The sequence below is a fragment of the Urocampus carinirostris genome, chromosome 18, assembly GCF_059441175.1.
Source record: "Urocampus carinirostris isolate Australia breed hairy pipefish chromosome 18, RoL_Ucar_1.0, whole genome shotgun sequence".
NCBI lineage: Eukaryota > Metazoa > Chordata > Actinopteri > Syngnathiformes > Syngnathidae > Urocampus > Urocampus carinirostris.
Genome location: NC_142366.1, coordinates 20,935,462 through 20,957,488, shown reverse-complemented (window position 1 = coordinate 20,957,488; position 22,027 = coordinate 20,935,462). Strand labels below are relative to the sequence as shown.

The window sequence follows — 22,027 nt, the reverse complement described above, 5'->3', positions numbered from 1 at the left end:
ACGTTTGTTAGGCAAAGTCTGGCATTACGCTCAAGCTTACTTTCATAGTAAAATATAACTGAATAAAATATACAACGCATGTCATGAAAATACTATTGGCTTGAACGCTACTTAAATCAAAGCGACTTTGTGACATTTAACTGTCTAACATGGTATTTGGATGTTTGTGCGTCACCAAGCTACCGCCATGGTACCCGAGGTCCGCTTTGCAAACTCTGCAAGTTTTTTTTTTTTTTTAATTCACCATATCCAGGCTAAAACAATAACCAACCTTCAGTAAACTCTCTGTCATGACCAGAACGGAAACAGGACCCACTCGCATAACGCTACTCACAGTTTTATTGGAAAGAAGGGAAAATATTGCACACACTATCCGGTGATCGCTGGTCACGGGAAACAGGTCGCTCTGAACGCGGAAGTGGGACTGCCGTGGCGAGCAATGGCGGTGTCGGGAACGGAAAAAATGGGTCAGTAGCCGGGATAGAGGAGCAAAAACGTGATCGTGATCGGAAACAAGTTGAAAGCCAGGAGAGGTGGTCAAGATCAAAAACGGATCGTCGTTCCGGACGGGAGAACAGACGTGGTCGAGATCAAAACAGGTCGTATTTTGGGACGGGAGAGCAGACGTGGTCGAGATCAAAACAGATCGTAGCGGGAAACAAACAGGAGCAAAAACACGGGATAGGCGAACAAGGGCTTGTCGCGTAAAAACAGAGATTTGCAGACGGACCGACAAAAGGGGACTGACAGGATCGAGTTTAAATACTAACAGGGAGCCAATCCGTCAACAAGCTGCAGCTGGCGTCACACGGGCGGGGCCAATTGGGCTCCATGGCAACCGTGACATGTTCTCGATTCAGACGCTGTTATTTCTATATGTTCCCGGTCAAGACAGAGACACCATTGCGCATCAGAGATTATACATGGTGTCTCAAAAAAATTTACTCACTCTTTTTATGTGTTGCAGATATCCTGAATTACTGAAGCCAGGGCAGTAAATCAACTTAGTTTCGAAGAGAGAAAGTTTGTCCTGAAATGCTATTGGAAGACCAAAAACGCCACTGAATTGCAACGGCAGTTCACAAGTGAATTCGCAAAACTGCCACCCATGCGCCGGACCATTGCGCGCATCAGAGACAAATTTGGAGCAGATGGAACAGTACAGAATACCAACAATAAACGTTCAGGACGACCACGGACATCTACAACCAAGGACAATTGATGCATTAAAATTGGAAATTGAAAGACAATGTCGTGATTTTCCTAATGACATGTTTCGCGACGTTTGCGAAACACTTGGTGCGCGTTATCAGCGTTGTCTGGACAATAATGGTCATCACTTTGAACATTTGCGAACATGATTCTTCAATTACATTTGTCTCATGTATTCGATGCCATTTCACTTCACTATGTTCATAAATAAAGGTTTTCTCGTCATTCTAAGAGTGAGTACATTTTTTTGAGACACCCTGTATTCATATAGCGATGCCTCACTCTGAAAAAACGTGTCTGGCGAAAATGGCAATCGTTTTCAACTTTTTCAATCATCAACTTTCGTCGACGATGTCGACTAGTTGTTGTGGCCCTGAAGATAGCTAAACACGCAAAAAACAAGCAGTTGAATGCAAGCTAAAAAAAATAATTTAAGCATCTGACAGCTGTTGCAGCCGTCTCCCAATTAAATGCCAGTGGCGGGACAAAGTTCTCCTGAAACCCGGCAAAGTCCGAATCGCAGCGGGCGAGGGCGATTCGAGTCGACAGGGAGCCACAGTAATGGCGGCCGTCTGATAAACAAGTCGAAAAGGCGCATAGGGGGAGTGTGTGATGAAAGGAGCGGGGACCGTACGAGCAGCAGCAGACCGGGATAATTAAAGAAGCCATCATCAGCATCATTAATATGCTAGATCTGCTGTGGTCTGCTGACTGGACTAATGGAGAACATGTCATCATGGTCGCCATTAGTGAGAGTGAGAGACACACAAATACGTGCACTGGCAGACTTAATGTTGGGTCATGCCATGATTATCGCCATTAAGCCTAGAGTGGGAAGACCTGCTTTTGGAAAGCCGCGTTCTATGCTCACCGTCCTATCGAGTGTGCAAACGCGTGCACCCGTAGATCTTTAATTTAAACCCTACGAGTGATAAGTATGCATATCTAAGTGATGTCAGGCCTGTCGGGTGTTTTAATTAGACAGAATGAATGAATGTTTTATAGAAATGTGTTTAACAATAAATGTGTTCATTAATTGGATGAAAGGATGTGCTCTGATGAGCAATGAGTTGAGAAGGCTAATGGCTCGCTCGCTCCAGTCTCTGACGACTGCGACAAGACAATCGCAAGTTGTCCACAATTGAAGTTGTCCGGCGTCCTCGCTTTGTCTGGACAGCACTGAGTTTGTCATGATTACTGATTAGAATCACCTGTGCCCGCTCATTTGGCACCAGTCGCTGCGAGCTACCTGATTGATTCCCTGTCGTTTTTTAAGCCCAGTCCTGTCACTCTCCGGTTGTCAGTCTGTCAGCAAACCTCTGTTACAAGGCAAGCATTCTTGACCCTGCCTCCCGCCTGCACCCATTTTCCACCTGTCTGTTCCTGATCTCCCCGTTTGTCTCCAGCTACGACCTGTTTTTGATCCCAACGTTGTCTGCTCTCCCGTCCAGGCTTACGACCCGTTTATGACCCCGACCTCGTCTGCTCTCCCGGTCATGGGGCAACAGTGGCTCAGGAGGTAGAGCACTCAGTTCGAATCCCGGCTCCTCCCTGTTACATGTCGAAGTGTCCTTGGGTAAGACACTGAACCCCCAATAAGCAGGTTAGCGCCTTACATGGCTGCACGGCGGCTATTGGGAAATGTGAAGCACACTGTAAAGCGCTTTGGGAAGTCTTGACTTGAAAAGCGCTATATAAATGCAGATCATTTCATTTCATTTTATGAGATTGAACCTCTTGTGTGGAGTTTGCATGTTCTCCCAACGTCTGCGTGGGTTTCCTCCGGGCACTTCGGTTTCCTCCCACATTCCAAAAACATGCATGTCAGGTTAATTGGCCGGTCCAAATTGTCCCTAGGTGTGAATGAGCGGGTGAGTTGTCTGTCCCTGTGTGCCCTGCGACTGTCTGGCAACCAGCTCAAGGTGTCCCTTGGCCACTGCGAAGATAGCTAGGATGGACTCCAGCACCCCCGCAACCCTACTGAGGATAAGCGGTTCAGATAATGGATGGATGGATGAATGTAAATGATCTGTTTTTATATAGCACTTTTCAAGTTACTGAAGACTTTACAATGTGCTTCACAATTACCCATTCAGACACTCAGACACCGATACCAGCTTCAGCGATGCAAGGCAACTAAGTGCTTATCGGGGGCATTAGGGATTCAGTGTCTTTCCCTCAGGACACTTGGACATATAACATGGAGGAGCCGGGAATCGAACCTGCAACTTCTTAAACCCAAGATGAGCACTTTACCTGCCGCCCCAATTAAAATTCATGTTCCGAAAGTGCCTCAAAAGGATGGAGACCCCTGCTCTAAAGTAATATTTGTTTTACTGTATTCTTTTTAATATTTTTCCAACTTTTATTGAGAAAACCTGTGTTTTGTTTTCTTACAGCTTTGTGAGGAAAAACACATTCCAGTCAACTTTCGACCGAGGCGATTCATCGTTATAGGTCAAACGTTTAAAAACAAGTAAAAAAGAAAAGTTGACTGTGATGAGCGTAGTTAAATAAAGCGTGTGTGTGCACTTTGCGGATATTTTCCAAGTTCAGTGGCAACAACAACAAAAACTGTATCAGACCGCCACCGAACAGGTGCTTAGAGTACATCTAAAAAAAGGATGAAAGAAAACAGTAAAACAGTAAATTCATGTTAAGTGGTTTATAGTGGATGATATGCGTTGTGTATTTTTTTATCCGAGGTTTTGAAAACGACTGCATGTTTGATGAGAATGAATAGGTTCCGATTCAAGGCTGACCATAATTCATTCCAGTTCGAGTGTCACAGCTAAAAGAAAAGCCTTTTCATTCCTGCAAAAAGCAGTCACGCGCTGAAAGTGATATGATGTGGCTTTTATAAGCAACTCAATAAAAACGGCTCCTTAAAATAATTACGGAATAACCTTCGACGATAAAAGCCCCAGGGATCATTCATTTGGAACATGAAACAAGAAGAGTCTGAAAAAATAGGTATCAAAAGTCAAATTAAAGCTTTTCCATGTGAAAGAAAAGCATTTGTCAGTAATTTTGCTTGAAATATTGATCCTTTGTGACCTAACCACCCGTCAACACCATGACGGACGGGAGTAAAACAGAGTAAACATTACACCCTGTGGCCTGTAAACAGTAGAAGACAACAACAAAAAACAGCTAAACTATTCACTGACTAGTCAAACAGTCAGCAGCTGTCGGATGAACTGGGTCACCATGTCGGAAAGCACAAAAAGCGATATTTAGAAAGTTTTTCTGAGGGGTGGTGAAGAATTTTATACATTTGACTATAAAGGATTTTATACGATTGAATACAAATTCCATTTAATGCAAATATATATTCACTGACTGGGCTGTAGTACAAGGTCAGGGCAGGCTGGTGGAAGATGTTGTTTACAGGAACGGCAGGAACAGGACATCCTGCTGATAAGATATTCAGCACACCCAGACGCTGTTGATGCAGAAAGGCCCTGATGACGCAGACTGGCTCGGTGCTGTTTTGAGGACCCCAGACATCAGGACGCTCGTCTATGAGATGGTGAAGCCTAGGGGGCTTCCTTGGCACGCCTATGGGAGGAGCCGGCACACCATTATGCAGGGAGAAGATGGTCAATAGGAGAAAGCCAAAGGACTTGAGAAGAGGGCATCCCGGAGACTCCAATGTCGCTGCTTCGGCCGTCTTCGATGGAGTTCACTTAGTTCTTTTGTTAGGGAAATTAAATCTGCCCCCGTGTGAAAATGTCGGCTTTCCTGTTCATTTTTTCCCTCCAGAAACGAGCGTGCATAAATTGTCGGGTGAATGTAAGTTGTGTTTGGTTACACACACTTGAATTCTTTTTACCGTTTTGATAGTTCAATATACTTTAATCAAGACACACACACACTCTTGGATTTATAGACTTTTCTTTTACTAATCATCTACTAAAGAAGCTTGAATAGTACACAAAACAATAATAATAAAATAAAACAAAGACTACAAGTTGAGAACTGGAACTGGCACCATTTGAATAGACAACAACATTGGTTTGACTATTACGTTATTGTATTTTGATAGTTCCCCCTATTACGTCACATCAATACTAGATGTTCTGTGAAGTTCTGCATGGATGAAGATGACGGCCCAGTCTTTATGTCCTTGGCTGTAGAGCGTTGAGGAATCCTGGTAGGCTCAAGAGCCGGTTGGGACGAGGACCACAGGATGCAGAGTGTTGAAGGAGAGCTTGACTGAGTTTGACTGCTGGTGCCTTTAGGCCTTTCTGAGGTTTCTGGCTTTGTCCCCCCAAGCATGGCTGCTGACTTGGTAATGTTCTCTGGCTGCTTGTTGAGCTGAGACTTGGTCAGGACCGGCCAGAATTTTGATCCAGTTTCTCTTGTTAGGGTATGCCCTCTTCCCTTGTTGCTGGCTAAATTCAGACTGCCCTTGCGAGGTGAGACATGTATCAGCTCTCGATTCCGGTCTCCTGGGAGGGGCGGACCCCCTGTGGTAGAGTGGTCACGGCAACCGTTGATGCGCAAATGCAAGAAAACATGCCCTCCACAACCGCATATTTCACCAGTATCAGTCAGATAACATATCTATGCGATTGACTTACAGTACAGGTATTTACTTCACATGTTTTTCCATTGTTTGACCATTTTCTGAAATTCTGACCAAACGTTGAATATTCTACATGAAAATGAAGTATTTTAGCACAACTGCTTATTTAATTACTGTCCACTCAGGCACTTTTGCAGCCCGTCATGGTCCTCGTACTTAAGGAGAATGCAAAATGACATCATATGCAAAGGGTCAATATTTATGATTTTGTTTGGTTCCCACAAACTGGGTCTAGAATCTTGTAAAATTTGTTTACAATCTGAAAAACTAAACATTGTCTTTTACACATTTTTTTTCTAAGGGTAATGGTAGTTCACAGACCTAAAACACTTTGCATTTGTTTATTTTATTATTTCAAGACGTTGTGAAAGAGTTGTAAATGTTTGAATTATCTTTCTAGAAGTCCATCAATGATTGTGTACACTTGCGTGTAATAATGATGCGTAAAAATGAATCACGGTAGGCGTCCAGCTCTGATTTGAATACACACCGTAAATGTGTACAGTTATGTTGGGAATTTAATTGGCTAACCAATGAGTCAATCTAAATTAGAATCAATCACAAAGAGTTTTGAAGCCAAATTGGTCATGACGTTTTTTTTTTTTTGTTAAATTCACGCCCACATAGGTTGTCACTGGCTAAAGACCGTGAAAAATAGCTTGCAATTGGCCAAGAGGTCAGAGGCTAGTTTTGAAAACAATCTGATAAGTTTGTTTATTTTCAAAGGAAATTAATGGAGCCAAACAGATGGATTACAACAAGGATTGTCAAACCATGCAGGAATGGTTTTAGGCGGATTTATATTTAATCTGTCGGCATTACCGCGTGTTTTGGAGGAACTATTTTACCTGGGTGAATTCACTAGACTTTTCTAAATTCACACCATATTTGTGAGGAATCGTGTCATGAGTAGATGTTCCCAGCACTTTTAGGTAAACAATCCTGTTTTTATAGTTTTTGACTGATCGTGATGTTTCTGTGATGAGAAGATTTTAAAATGGTCATATATTAGATATTTAGAGTTTATCTTTTTCAATGATTTCTGGCATTATGTATTTCTGTGACTGGTGGCATTTTGAAGACACTATTTTGTTAAGGGGTGTGATAACAGATTTTTGAATTATTTTTATATGCATTGCATTAACACGAATGGCTGCTGCTACAAGTAAGACTTTTTAGGCGGACATGAATACATTTTAGGACAGGAGTGTCAAACTCATTTTAACTCGGGGGCCACATTATAGAACAAACATTCTGTCGGGGGCCGGACTAGTAGATTAAAGAGAAAGAAAAAGAGAGATAAAGGGATAAGAGAAAGAGGGAGGGAAAAGGAGAGAGGGTGGGACAAAGAAAGAGAGAGAGGAAGAGAGCATGAGAAACAAAAGAAAAAAGGGTATGAAGAGAGAAAGAGAACAGAGAAAAAAGGAAAAAGCAAGTTAGAGCAAAATAGGTTAAAAGACACAGAGAGAGAAAGAGATAAAGAGCAACAAAGGAAGAGAAAAAGAGAGACACAGAGAGTGAAAAAGACAGAGACAGAGTGGGAGAAAAAGGGTGGAAAAGAGAGAGAGAGAGAGAGAGAGCGAGAGAGAGAAAGAGAGAAATAATACAAGTACAGTGTCTTTGTGAGAGGCACCTGGCCTTGGCAACATCAAGTTGACATATTTCAACCTGCAGCTTGTTTTTCTCCTGCGCTTCTCTGAGTGTCATCCCGCAGGCCGGATTCAATCCCTTAGCGGGCCTGACCTGGCCCGCGGGCCGCCTGTTTGACACCTGTGTTTTAGGGGATGTGTGACCACGTGTATTTAAGTTTATTCATAGCACAACATGGCTTTAACTGTCCATAAAGGAACTTTAAATAGAAAGAAAACAATTTTTATTGAAAATATATAGAACATTGATAACCACATAGCAAATTTTGGGCTCCTATGCATACATAAAAAAATACAACCCATGTTATAGATTTACCTGGACTTGTACTTGTTTTCTCTCCATGTCAGCCTTCTGAAGAATCCTTTTGACTTCCACAATCTCCAATTCCAGTCTCCGAATCATGCTAAACACAGCCCAAAAAATGCAGATAATCAAAATGACAAGCCACCCATATTTAGATCGTGCACCTTTAATAGTTAATTCATAAAACATGTGTTCGGATTTGTTTGGATTCTGCTTGCTTTCAATCAAGAATGTGGTTCTGTTTTTATATTGGACACCTTGAAGGTAATTTAATTGGGATGCCAGGGCTGTTTGCTAATTTGACCATTATTGTGCACTGCGGTTCATTATTTTGACTGTTACACCGTAAATTCCGGACAATAAGCTGCTACTTTTTCCCCAAACTTTCAACCCTGCGGCTTATTCAGTGATGCGGACAATTTATGTAATTTTTCTAACGGCCGCCAGCGGCGCTCGAGTACAAAAGGTAAGATTTAGACCGGTGGAATATATGCGCCGAGGAAGACTGCAACTTCACTAAAACTGGCCGCATGCAAAAGGCAACTTTTTCGCTAGTCTGCCAGTGGATCCTGACAGCGTGGGGCAGCATCAAAAAATCCACCATCACCAACGGGTTCCGAAAAGCCGGTCTGGAAGGAAGATGAGGACGGTTTACCGTGATTTTTACAAGTACGGTATGTTTTTTTAACAGACCCGTTTACTGTGTTGCGAGCGTGTTGCTAGCGTGTTGCTAACATTAACTGCCCGGATGAAAGTTATATTATTATTATTAAAGCTTTGAAAACTCTCTCAGTGTACCGTCTTTCTTTGTAAATATGTGTAACCATGTATAATATGTATTTGCAACTGTATATTTTTGTAATGTATTTATTCGTATTTATTTTGGACACTTATTCTGATTTGTTTTGCACAGGCGAATTAAAAAGAAGGGACGTAACAAACGCGGGCTGACGGGAAGTGGGGACCGGTAAAGGTGAGTGTTTGTGGACACGGCGGACAATAGTGGATATATATTTTTCCCACCCTTACCTTTGGAAATATACACTTTTTTCCTTGGATTACTTTCAACGGGACCCGGACACTGCAGGTCTGCATCAAACCTTAAGTACCTGCATTATTTTCCGTTCATTTTGCCGGCTGTGATTTTGGACTGTGTACTTTAATGAAGGACATTCAGTTTCAATCGCGGGACTTAAAGTCGGGTCTGGGGTTAATTCTGTGTTTGTGTTACATTCTATTAATGTGGGCGCATGCGGCTTATATAGAGGCGCGGCTTGTGTAAGTAAAAATCGGTTTTCCTCTTAAAATGTGGTGGGTGCGGCTTATAATCAGGTGCGCTCTATAGTCTGTAATTTACGGTACACTGTTTAGATCACTATCACTATTGGCAATCACGTTGTTGCTCCTTGATATACACACCCTTTGTGGTTGATCTGCTTTTAGTAATCTAAGATATTCAATAAAACATAACAGTTTGGAATTTTTAAGTCGGGCCTTTCAGTTTTTTTTACTGTTCTCTCCTGTACTCAATCTGAAATTCATCAATTGTTTCCTTTTTGTTTTAAATTTGTATTAAAATAGTAGTTATCTGACCTAAGGAACCACCATCCCACCCTAATTACAAGCCAGCAACTAACCACATAAAGAAAAAATTTACTTTTTTCCTTCTGTCTTTTTAAAAGTGACCTTGATTATTTTAACCTATTTTTTAATTAAATGTAATTTATTGTTGATTGGATGGACTATGATGGTTTGAGTATCTGATTGACTCGTTGTTTTTTTAATTAAAGAAAAAAAAACAATAAATAAGACCTTGCTACACTCACTCACTTCTTGAGTACAGCCGCTGGCCTACTTCTGAAGTTGAATTTGTTCGTAAGTTACTTCAGTGCTATGTTTTGTATGTTTAAGGTTTATATAAGTAAATTTAAGGCTTCCATAAGTAACCTGTATTGTTTTGTACTCAAAAAATTAAATTTTCATAAAATAATATGCTCTATAAAGATAAATAAGGTTAAGTTTAATTTACTTTTGGAAGATGAGTTTAAAGAGTTAAGGGGACTCCCTCCTCCGTGGTAAAAAGTGTTCCAACCATTCAACCGCACCAAGCTTTCTTATTCCACTTTCATTTCAAAAGAAACGGCTCACCTCTTCTTTACACTTTACACCAACCATATTAAATGGAGGCACAAGATATAAAACAATACAAATGTCAAAGTTCTTAGTGCGCTGAAGATTCAGTGCAATATGTTGACAAACGAACTAGGAAGAGGAAGCGAGTTTCTTCTTTGGGGTAGATGCTGGGAGAGCTCTCAAAGCGTATTACGCCGGTAGAAGCGAAAAGAAGCACTTCAGTACTGTCCTCTACTCGGGAAAAAGGAGCACACAATACAAAATCTAACTTACAGCAATGTCCGAATATTTTTCGACATCCCGAAAGAAATGTTGCTATGTACTGTTTTACGTAAGTTAATGGTCGTAAGTAGGGGAGTGTCTGTATTTTTTTTTCCACCAAGTACTATTTTACTTTTACTCAAGAAATTATTTTGATGACTTATACTTGAGTACCGTATTTTCTGCACTATAAGGCGCACCTAAAAGCCTTTCTTTTTTTCAAAAACTGACCATGCGCCTCTTAATAAAGTACGCCTTATATATGGATCAATATTAAGTCGCAAGGTCTCGCAACAAAGGCAAGCAGCCGTCGACTAGATTTTTCCTCATAGGCGATGTGGTCCGCGGTGTATGCTGGGATACATATGCCGGCGTTTCATTTCCCAGCCAATGTGTCAATCATCATTTGAATCGATCACTATTGGCTAAAGTTATTCGGAGGTACAGGAGGCGGATCCTTTTTATCATTTACAGGCTCGCATAGGCTAAAGGGGCAAAACAAAGCCTGCAATTGCCCGAAAAAGATGAATGTGAATAGCAAGTTTGGTTGTCTACGGCATAGAGAAAACATGTTTTACTATTCTGTATTTGTAAATATTTTACTCTCCTGGATTTACTACACTCACGGATATAAGAGGACCATGATTGCACATTATTATTGAACGCAACAACTTCGGTGAGCTACTCCGGCTATATATTTTCCCAGTATCTTGTTTCAGAGTGATCTCAATGTTTCTTTGATGGGTCTTTTTTTAAATTAAACCCAATTCCAAGTGTTTATTGTCATATGCACAGTAGAGTTGCGAGCGAAAAAGAACATAGAAACTAAGGAATGGTTGGCATTTCTTAAATCCCAAGACTTTAACCTTCCAAATGATATTTGGAACGATGCATTTGAGTGACATCTGCATTTGAGTGACACTGTTTCCGTATATGTCTGAGACACGTATTTTCTTCTTGGCAAGCTTTCGGAATGTTAAGGGGGTAATAAGTTTGACTGAACTATCTGACTGTTTTGTCGACGTTCCCATTGTAGCGCCTTATAATCCGGTGCGCCTTATGTATAGAAGATATAGGACCAAAAACTATTTTTGGGGGGTGCGCCCTATAGTGCGGAAAATACGGTAATTCTGAAGTATTCTTTTGGCTTCTCTACCCACCTCTGTGCACATGTCCTGTGCATGTATGCATGTGTGTGGCAGTCCGGCTAAGAGAATGTGAAGGGGATCAATACAAATGGGTCTATTCCTGCCACACTACTGCGAGTACACTGTCTGCCTGCAAGTCAGTGTGCATGCTTGTGGGTGTTCGTCAGATGCCCCGACTACAGCAGGATCAATATAACAAATGATTACCATTCCAACCAACTTCCCTCCGCCAGCCCGGCTGCAGCCGATCAGGAAGCCCGAAACACCTCACTCGGACCCAACACAAACGCATGAGCGCCAAAACAAACCGCATGCAATCGGCAGCCGCAGCCCGAAACAACAAGAAGAAGGATTTGTATCTCAATTGTAAACAGCTTGGAGACTGTGAGCCTTTGTTAGGAAACATGCTATTTCTGTATTTGTTTCGGGATACTTGTAACTCTTAGTTTACAGTGGGACCTCGCTACGTCGCGGTTCCACGTTCGTGGGTTCAGAGCTTCGCCGGTCTAAAAAATAATAATAAAAAAATAAAATAATTAAAAAAGAAAAAAAAACAGGGGTGTCGCTACTTCACAGATTTTCACTTTTCGGGAGTGGTTTTGGACCCCATTAACCGGGTCTAAAAAATAATAATGATAAAATAAAATAAGATATATATATATATATATATATATATGTATGGGCAGCAAGGCGGCGCAGTGGTTAGCGCATGAGCGGCACAGTTCAAGTCATGGGAACCTCCTGCGTGGGTTCAAATCCAGCTCCGCTTATCCTCAGTAGGGTCGCGGGGGTGCTGGAGCCCATCCCAGCAATCATCGGGCAGTGGGCAGGGGACACCCTGAACTGGTTGCCAGCCAATCGTAGGGCACACAGGGACAGACAACTCGCTCATTCACACCTAGGGACAATTTGGAACGGCCCATCCACCTGAAATACATGACTTTGGAATGTGGGAGGAAACCGGAGTGCCCGGAGGAAACCCACGCAAGCACGGGGAGAACATACAAACTCCGCACAGTAAGTCCGGTTGCGGGATTTGAACCCACACAGGAGGTTCCCAAGATCTTAGAACTGTGCCGCACACGCGCTAACCACTGCGCCGCTGTGCTGCCCATATATATATATACAGTTCCTATATTCATTGATACACGTTTTTCCTCCTAGAGAAACAGCATAATTTTCCATTATCAAACCTTTTTGGAAAAAGTGCCAGGGAGCCACTAAGGAACGGCAAAGAACCGCTTGTTGCTTTGCCCTATTTTATCATTAAAACATGTGTTCCACCCAACGATATTTTAAGTTATTAGTAGCATGACGCAAAGCCAAATCTTGCAGCTAAAGAGTAAAAAAAAAAAAAAGAAAAAGAACAGAATGTGTCGGGCTGATAGATTGGTCCACGGAGAAAACATATGACAGGAAGAAGAGAGTCAAAGCTGGGAAGGGAAAGTAGACGAAGGCATCCCGTGGAGAAAGGAGGGGATTTCCCACCGCACAGATGGAAGCCATTAGCATGGTGTTGTTGCATTAAAAAAAAAGCAAAAGCAAAAAAAAAAACAAAAAAAAAAAACCCACTTTCATGTCTACACAGTTATTAGATAATTCTGCGCTAAGTGTAAACAGCGGCGTATGTATTATGCAGACGCAGCGATTGTTTCAGCGTGTGGCGCAAAAAAAACCTCCTGGAACCCGACAAAAATGGAATCGTTCGCAATGAAAACCTAGACAGGTTCCACGCTGGCTTTTAAATTGTCGGTTGACTATAAAAAAGAAAAGTTCCACAAGCTTAGATCGCGTTGAAGCCAAAGCCGCAACCGCGACACGCTTGCAATTCGTTTTTTGCTGATGTCATCGCCGCGGCTCTTGGAGGTCAACTCGGGGCCCTCCATTGTGAACTTTGAACTCTAGTCTGTGTGTAGATCAGTGTTGTTACAGAGAAATGTGATCCTGGAAGATAATTGCTATTTTGGGTAACAAGTATTGTAACACGTTATTGATACAATTTTGTAATTCAACTGTTGTTAAGTTTCAAGATTCGTTTATCTGAAAAGGGACATGTATGCTCCATAAACGCATGTCACGTACTATGAGATTTTAGCCATTGCTAATTCTCAAAGTCTGTCCCCAGAATAGCTTTTCCAGAAAAAAAACATATATAAAATACACAATATTATAAAACAGCAGAGGCTACAGATGGTCACAAATCTGACCTCTGACTAATAAGTCTTTAAGTCTCATCTCATCTAATTAGCTGCACCGCTTTTCCTCAGTAGGGTCGCAGGGGTGCTGGAGCCCATCCCAGCAATCATCGGGCAGTGGGCAGGGGACACCCTGAACTGGTTGCCAGCCAAATACAGGGCACACAGGGACAGACAACTCACTCGCTCATTCACACCTAGGGACAATTTGGACCGGCCAATCCACCTGAAATGCATGTCTTTGGAATGTGGGAGGAAACCGGAGTGCCCGGAGGAAACCCACGCAAGCACGGGGAGAACATACAAACTCCGCACAGGAAGTCCGGTAGCTGGATTTGAACACAGGAGCTTCCCAAGATCTTAGAACTGTGCCTGCACACGCGCTAACCACTGCGCCGCCGGTTTGGGTAAACAGTTCCAGGCTGTAGTGCCTAGAACAGTAAAAGCTGATTGTCCAAAAGTGTTTTCCCGCCTTGGGACTTGACAGTTCCCGCTCTGAGCTCCTCTGGTTCTAGAGCTCACAGGGTGCGTTACTCTGCTACCTATTAAAAGCAAACATGGATTAAAATGGCTTCTATTTCTTTCATCATACGGTCCACAATCTGCCAGTAACACACTGGGAGAGAGTGTTTATCTCTACCTACAAAATAAGACTAAATACAGTTACGATGAGCATGACAACATCTAATTTCTCTATACTGAAGTAAATGGAAGGAGACCAAGAGGAAGGCCGCGATTGGCGTGGATGGATGGTGAGCTTTGTTGGTAATAGGAATAAGTGGAAAGGTGTTGTAAAAGGATAGTGGGATATTTGGACGTGTTGTAATGGATGGGCTATGATACGGCAGGGGTAAACCAGTTAAAGCTATCGGGCCCTGCTGTTGAACAGAAGAGTGTGTTGTGTCACCCTGACCCGAGTGACATGGCTGCTTTCTTGTGTCCCGTTTTATCTGGAGGGACAAAAGCATGACCAACTTGGGTGCCGAGGTGCTTAAATTGTTTGGGTGTTTGGGCATTTGGGTTGGCCATGGTCATTTTTTGTGTTTTTTTTGCTACTTTTTACCTTTGTTCGTGTATCTATTTGTCTTGCTGTCGGTCACCCCTCTCTAGGGATATGACCAGGGTAGATAGATATATATTCTGATCCCCTCGATACCATGTGTAAGCCCACAGCTTAAGGCAAGTTACATTCAGGACGTTTTAAGACTTTTCGAAGCCTTTTGTATTAAAATCAAGATGAAGTCGACCAAAAAGATACAAATGAAACACACAAAACAGAAAATATTTCTCCCAAAAAATACATAGTACGTGACGAAAAACTTTCATTAAATGTACACTTTCCCATGGTCCAAAGTAAACGTCTCCGTCCCAAGTTGCTATGTGTATTGTGGGTAAACCTAAGACTGCCAAGTCTGCTCTGAAAGGCCCGACTGAAACCACATCACCGTTTTGTTAGTAACGTTATTGTGGTCGAACGACGTTACCACGAAAGTAAATCGGTGAATTAGTAGAAAAGGCAATTGATAAATGTTACTAAATCTTATTATTTCAAACAAATATAAATCTTATTAATGTGTTTACATTTTTAAGACTTTAAAAAATGCATTCAAGGCCTATTAAGGCCTTATTTTTAGAATTATGAATTCAGTGCCTTTTAAGACTTTTCAAGGATCCGCAGAAACCCTGCATGCATACTCACGTTTAAGCTGTATACAACCATAACAAAAAATACTGAAATCATGGGGGTCAGTTTCTATGTGCAAACTGTATTTGGTTGTGTGTCACAAGTAGCAAATGCTAGGGGAGGGGTTCGAGATTATACAGATACGACGAAATCAATGGGGCAAACGGGAGCACTGAATTTACGATAAAAAAGTGTGTGCGTCCATTATGTGTACAATTATTTTTGCAATACACAATGACTGGAGAAAAATGAAAACATCCTGGACATGACCCAAAAATGGAGAAGGAAATGTGTGTGAAGACAACATGGATATGGAGTGTCTCAAGATTGCACAAGCCAAGCAATATGAAAAGTAACCACTTCTACCGGTTGGTGTGCATGTTTCTTCCATTTATTTTATGATGTTGCTATTTTTAAGCTTCCTTATTTATAACTAGATAGTTACTTTCAGAGTAATGCCTTACTATACCTGCATAGAAATTTTTCAGAAATTTCCCAATGTGTGTTTGTTTAGTTTAAAGTTGTTGCTTTGGTTCAAGGTCCTTTACCTTGTCTTGTCTGGTCCTTCCTTTTCCTCATTCAGACGGGCTGCCGCTCGCGCCGCCTCCTCTAGATGAGCTGCCGACACCACAAAGAGAAGATGGATTCATTTTGATTTTCATACAGAATATGTACGTGGTTTTCGAAAGGACATTTAAGGCAGAGGTGGGTAAACTACAGCCACAAGCGGCCTGATAGGCTTTTTGATGATAGTAGTCACACAGGATAAGGAGAGAAGATTTTCATGGGATTTTATCTAGCAAGAATAACATGGGAAGGCAAACCACTGATATTAAATTCTAACATGTCCTAAATGACCTACCTTGAGCACTTTCTTTTAATTAAATTGTAAAGGTTACAAAAGAGCGCCGCCCTAGAGGGTATTGGAATCAAAGCAACATATTTGCTTAAAATGACAATGATCTTAACAGTTCATAGCTGTCAACACAACAAATTAGAGTACCGAACTATCAATCCCCCCATTTTTTTTTTGCACAGCATCATTTCCAGTGTTTTAAGAGATCGTTTTTTAATTTTATTTCTATAAATGTAGAATTTATTCTTGTATTTTGTTGCATATTTGTCATTGCACTGAAAGTCAATATTTGTAATAGACATTTTGTTGTATCGTGCAGGGATTCCAGTTTAAAGTTGCTTGAAAAAAAAAACAGTTAAAATGGGTTTGAAGTTTACGAAATAAATTATATTATAATTGAATTTGGTCACCTAATAACTCCTAACACACCAGATGGGTTGAGCGAGGGGGCTGGGAATCGCCTCCTCTGTATCAATCTCCCAGAAAGAGTCAGAAATGTGAATGTGTTCCTGACTCTAGCCGCCTCCCACTAGGGAGATATGGCTCCGGTATATTATATATATATATATATATATATATATATATATATATATATATGTATGTAATAATTGAATCAAATGGTATATTTAAAAAAAAAACAAAAAACCCACAAACCTGTCTTTTGATCCAGCTTTTGTTTTTCTTGTTTTGTTTCTTTTTCCTAGCTATTTAATTCTTTTTTTCTTAATTTTCCCTCTTTATATAATTTCTTTTTGCTTTCCTACTACGTTTTTACCTCTTTTTTCTTTTATTCTTGTTTTTTTTCCTAGCTTATTATTTAGTTTTTTTTGCTTAATTATTTCTTTTTTTTTGTCTTTTTATTTTCCTGCTTTTTCTTATTTTCTCTTTTTCCTTATTTTGTTTATTTTTTACTCCAGCTTTTTACTTAATTTTCCTTGCTTGAATATTTTTTTCTTCCATTTTCTCTGTTTACTTCTATTTCATTTAATCCTTTGTCCTTTTTTCCAATTTTTCAGACTACTCCCACCACAACATCCAGTTTTCTTTGGGTGGGCAGAGCGTGTCCATGGTTGGGGCACTGACCAGCACCTTTTTCTTTTGTTGCCCTTTTCTTTATAATATATTTATTTAATCTATCAAAACAGTTGTCACATTTAATAAAGGAAAAACACATTCTGAGCTAACCGAATTGCATTTTTTGCATATTTTCAAATACTAACGTTGCTTTATTTCTGAGTGTTTCAAAATGAATCTGATGAGGTGTATTTGTTTATAAACAAATATGAAATTGAATACAACATCTACATGTATTTATATCTATTTATGGAGACACATTATAATAATTAGATTTACTTTAATTAGGTTTATGTGATCTTTTTTCCTCATCTTTTCCCAATTTGAGACGGTCAACAGATACAAAGAAAATAAATTAACTGTGATTCCTCTTGGTCTGGCCCATACTAATTTTCTTAACCCAATGTTTGCTCATCTTTTTTCAAGGGAAAAGGAAATAAAACCACTTTCAGAGACAAAAGAAGCAATCCCCTATATGGTCAATAGATGGCACTCTTTACCCTGACCGAACTATGCGGGTTCCTCTCTCCCACTGCAGCCCTTCAATCATTTTCCTTTCGGAGCCCAGTTTTCTGTCTACATGCACTAAAACCCCATTGTCCCACACTTAGCGGTGCAGCACACAGAGTGGCTGCATAATAAACCACCGGTCAGCTTCTCGGCTTTGGTCCTGCGAGGGCTTTTCAGTCCTAGCTGAAATTTCCTTCCTTGCACCTCTGGTTTTAGTTTGCGTGTGCAGGGGGATTTGCTGTTTTGTAAGTCAATGTTCCTTCATTGGTCTTTAGAACCTTTTGACCGAATTCAGCATTCACTGAACACAACATAAACTGTCAGCCGTCAGTGGCCAAGGTTGCTGAATATTGAGGAGGAGCGAGCGCTTTATATACAGTGTGCAAGAGTGTGCCGAATATTAACAGGCCGGACCTTGGCTTTGTGAAAATGAATGTGTATTAGTGGATGCGGATGAGGCTTTCGGTGCCGTGTTGCGAAGGGGCCTTTCGTTTAAGAACGCCGACCGCAAAGCGAGGAATGCGAACATCTACATTTCATAGAAATATCTTTAATTTATGGTTTGGGAGATTTTGTTTTTAAGACCAGAAAAATTGGATTCCTGGAGAAATGGAAGCGCCGCTAATAAATATTTGATGCTTGGCAAATATGTCTTCTAATGTGTGCGCGTGTGCTTAGCTGACAATTTCAGCTCAAGGTGAGCACTTGCCAGGAGTCTCCATGATCAATAAAGCAGACGAGTGAAAGCTTGAGGGCAGGGGTTTGGCTGTTGCCTCACCTGCTGTGAGGTTGTGGACGGATGAGACATTTGAGTTAAGGTTCGGTGAGATTACAGGTTTTGTGTTATTAATTATGTACACACACGTACAATTGAAACGTAACAAATAAATAGCAAGAGCACTACAAAGAAAGGCTTGATTACGTTTTATTTTTGTTATTTAATTTTCGCCATTATCCTGAGGTATTTCATCAATTTTTTCTCTTTTCAGTCTTTAATACTTTCATCTTTGTTTCACTCAAGGCTAACACATCAACCTTGCTTTTAGTCATCATCCTTCCGATCTCCTCTTTCTTCCACTCAGTCGCTTTACTTCCACATCCTCTCACATTTAGTGACCCTACAACTAGGGTTTGCAAGACCTTTCGGTCTCCCGCCCCCCTTTCTTTGCCTTGCTGTCTCTTAGGGAGTAGATACATAGATAGATGATAGATAGAAAGATACTTTATTCATCCCCGCAGGGAAATTCACACAAGATAGAGAGGAGAGGATCCCCAGTCCCGTATTACATTTGTATGTTGTTAAGCCTTGTGGTGCAAACAATGTTCAATATTGACAAAATGCTCAAAGACAGTTTCTTCCCCAGGGCCACCACCACCCTAAACAAGCGCACAAAAATGAAAATCTTGTGTCGCATTTGCAGGGTTCCTACAGCTTAAGGCAAGTAAAAATTAAGACTTTTTAAGACTTCTTCCAATGACTTTTGAAATCAAAATTAAGACCAAGTCGAGAAAAAAAACACCATTGAAACAAACAAAACACCACATGAATTAGTGGTAATTTTAAACAACAAATATACTTCCATCCATTATCTGCCCTGCTTATTCTCTGGTCGCGGGAGTGCTGGAGCCCATCCCAGGTATCTTCGGGCAGTGGGAAAGGGATACCCTGAACTGGTTGCCAGCCAGTCTATATATGAATATATATATCTATGCATTAAATCACACTTGAAAACAGTCTGTCTGAAAAGAAAAGCACTTCCTAGTTTAGTAGTTTTAGACATGGAGAACAATAAATGCAAGGTAGCCATGAAAGTAAATCCGTAAATCATTAAAAAAGACAATTGATAAGTGTTACTATATATTTTTGGTTCAAACAAATCGAAATCTAATTAATGCCTTCACATTTTTAAGGATTCAATTCCTTTTAAGACTATTCAAGGATCAGAGGGAACCCCGACTTGGGAGTTTTTGTTGCTGCTCATGTTATTACACAACTTATGATTGCGCTCTGGTTTTGATGCACTATTTTTTTCATTGCAGTACTTTGTGAATCTGATTGCCTATTTACTCTGAGAGTCTTTATCTTATTCTTCTCGAAAGTCTTTATTACATGCTTACCATGGAGTGCCGTGTCTCATCTTGTTGAATGAAATATTTCACCACGTTAATATAAAGAAAATTCTATATTATTTCTATTTCATTCCTTCAATCACAAGAGAGACTGTTATATTGTATTATAGTCTAGATTTTATTTTTACAAAATATGAAATACAGTTGCTCATTTGAGGTCTGATCATTCTTACTCGAATATTTTTGAATTTAACTAGATGGTGAAACCAAAGGTAATATTTTCAGCATCACAGTAGAATAAGTCAGAGCTGATGCTGGAAAATATATCCTAAATGGTTAATCATAGCTTTTAAAGGGACAGTGCGTATAATTTGACCACTACATGTGACTATTGTTTCTTGCAACCGAAAACGAGAGCTAATAAGCACAAGAAAATAAAAGACAGAATCTCAAAGTGAAAAATAAGCACAATGCAGACCATTTACCATTTACTTTTTTTGCAATGACTTGGGGTTGTTGGTTTCCCATAGCAGCAAGATGACAGACAATGATGTCAGCCCCCTCTATGAAAGAGTCATGTTATCTAAAAAAAAAATGTAAATTCCGCGACCTATGAATAATAAAAAAAAAAACCTAAATCAAGTAATGATTCGTGTAGGTTTTCTTTGCATTTAGAGCAATATTTTTTTCCTAGTGAATTGAGCTGTTTTTGTTTTTGTTCTTTTTTTACCGCTAGGAGGCGCTAAAAAGTTATACAAGTTAGCCAAGAGTTTTTGTAACCTTTTTTATTGCACAATTGCTGATAACTTGACTGTTGACTGATCTAAAGTGAGTTATTTGTGTCTTAACCTATTGGACATAATGCTCTTTTTAATCAATTCCACATTATTTAAATACATGTGTTAATAATCATCGTCCAAATACTAATAAACTTAATACTTAATTTTTTGGGCATATCACCCAGCTCTAAATTAGCAAAAAGGTATGATATGGCAGATAGAAGATCATTTACCTCAGTTGAACTATTGTCTTATCATAGTTTTAGTTTTAGGAAATCCTAAAATTAATGGTAAAACAAGAAACCTATAAAATGTGCGCAATGGAAATTACAAGTAAACATGACTTGACTCCTATAAGGATGTGGTGGACTACACATGGCCTTGGAGTTGGCCCCTTTGAGTCATAGATCACCAGAGACCTACTAACACAATGTGCTCTTCGTCTATTTTGAAATTGATAAAAAATGTAGGGAGATTCCAGATCTTACGGAAAAGAGCTTAATGAGTAACTGTAACCACATTCATTGTGGTGACTAAGGCGAAGAGTAAGGAAAATAATGACACGTTTGCAAAGAGAACTCCTTCACGTGACCTAAACTTGACTTATATCGGAAGTACGTTCTGTTCTTCTGATATTTTTGTTGATTCCTTATTAAACTAAGAAGTCAAAGACAAAAATAAACCAACCTCAATGTTTAAAGGGTGACATTGACAGTGGCATGGTAGCCATCATACCCACGGAGAAAGGGTCAAGTCATGACTATAGCCCTTCATCACAAGGAGTCTCAAAAGGCTGCAGAGACCACAGATTATTGCAAACCACAGACTTATTATACTATCCCCTGATCTAAAACCTACATGAGGGCAAGGAAAAACTCAAAAACCTCAGATTAAGGAAAAAAAAGAAACCTTGAGAAGAGACTGCAGAACTGCACCTTTTTCATTGCTAAATTTGAGAATATTTTAAGGACTTTCACATCGAATTTTACTATCTCTCTAGTAACATCGAAAGAAAAAATGCGGTAGGAATCATTTCACAACAAATATATCTGTGATTTATAAAAGCATGTTTTTATCTTGTGTGTGCTATGCATTTATCAGGACATGATTTTAGATCTTGAGTAAATCACAAATATATTTGTGGATCTGACAGATACGTGTAGTTTGGAGACAAACCTCTCCCTGTATAGGTGTGGGTAACATGTATCTCAAATTTTCAGTTGCAGGAAGGTCTCCCCAATACAATTCAGCACTGGGAAACCATACCATGATTTTATACATGGCCTATATCAAATATCCACAATTGCAATGTAATCCTTTTACTAATACAAATTTATTTTTAGGTGTAGCATGCACCTGTCCTCTTGGGCGCCATCCACAGGGGGCAATGACACTTCTTTGTACAATGCTATACAAAGTAATGCCAGCTGCCATATATCACATAGTAAAAAGAAATGCAATGGCAGAGAAAAGCCACCTACGAGCAGTGTCAGCGTCATTTTTAAGCAGCGATTGAGAACATGGTAACAATTTCAAGCACTTGACCCTAATTTTTTGCATG

The 22,027-nt window shown here is 40.2% G+C and overlaps 1 protein-coding gene across 3 annotated transcripts in view; it reads right to left on the bottom strand.

Annotated features, from left to right (window-relative positions):
• Positions 1-22,027, bottom strand: part of LOC148348622 (uncharacterized) — a 193,820-nt gene that overhangs the window by 30,347 nt on the left and 141,446 nt on the right. For all 3 annotated transcript variants that reach the window (XM_088322749.1, XM_088322748.1, XM_088322750.1), the window contains 2 exons: positions 15,726-15,795; positions 7,769-7,856 (listed from right to left, as the gene is read on the bottom strand). In XM_088322749.1, the coding sequence (XP_088178875.1) occupies positions 7,769-7,856; positions 15,726-15,795 (158 nt within the window). The remainder of the gene's footprint in view (positions 1-7,768; positions 7,857-15,725; positions 15,796-22,027) is intronic.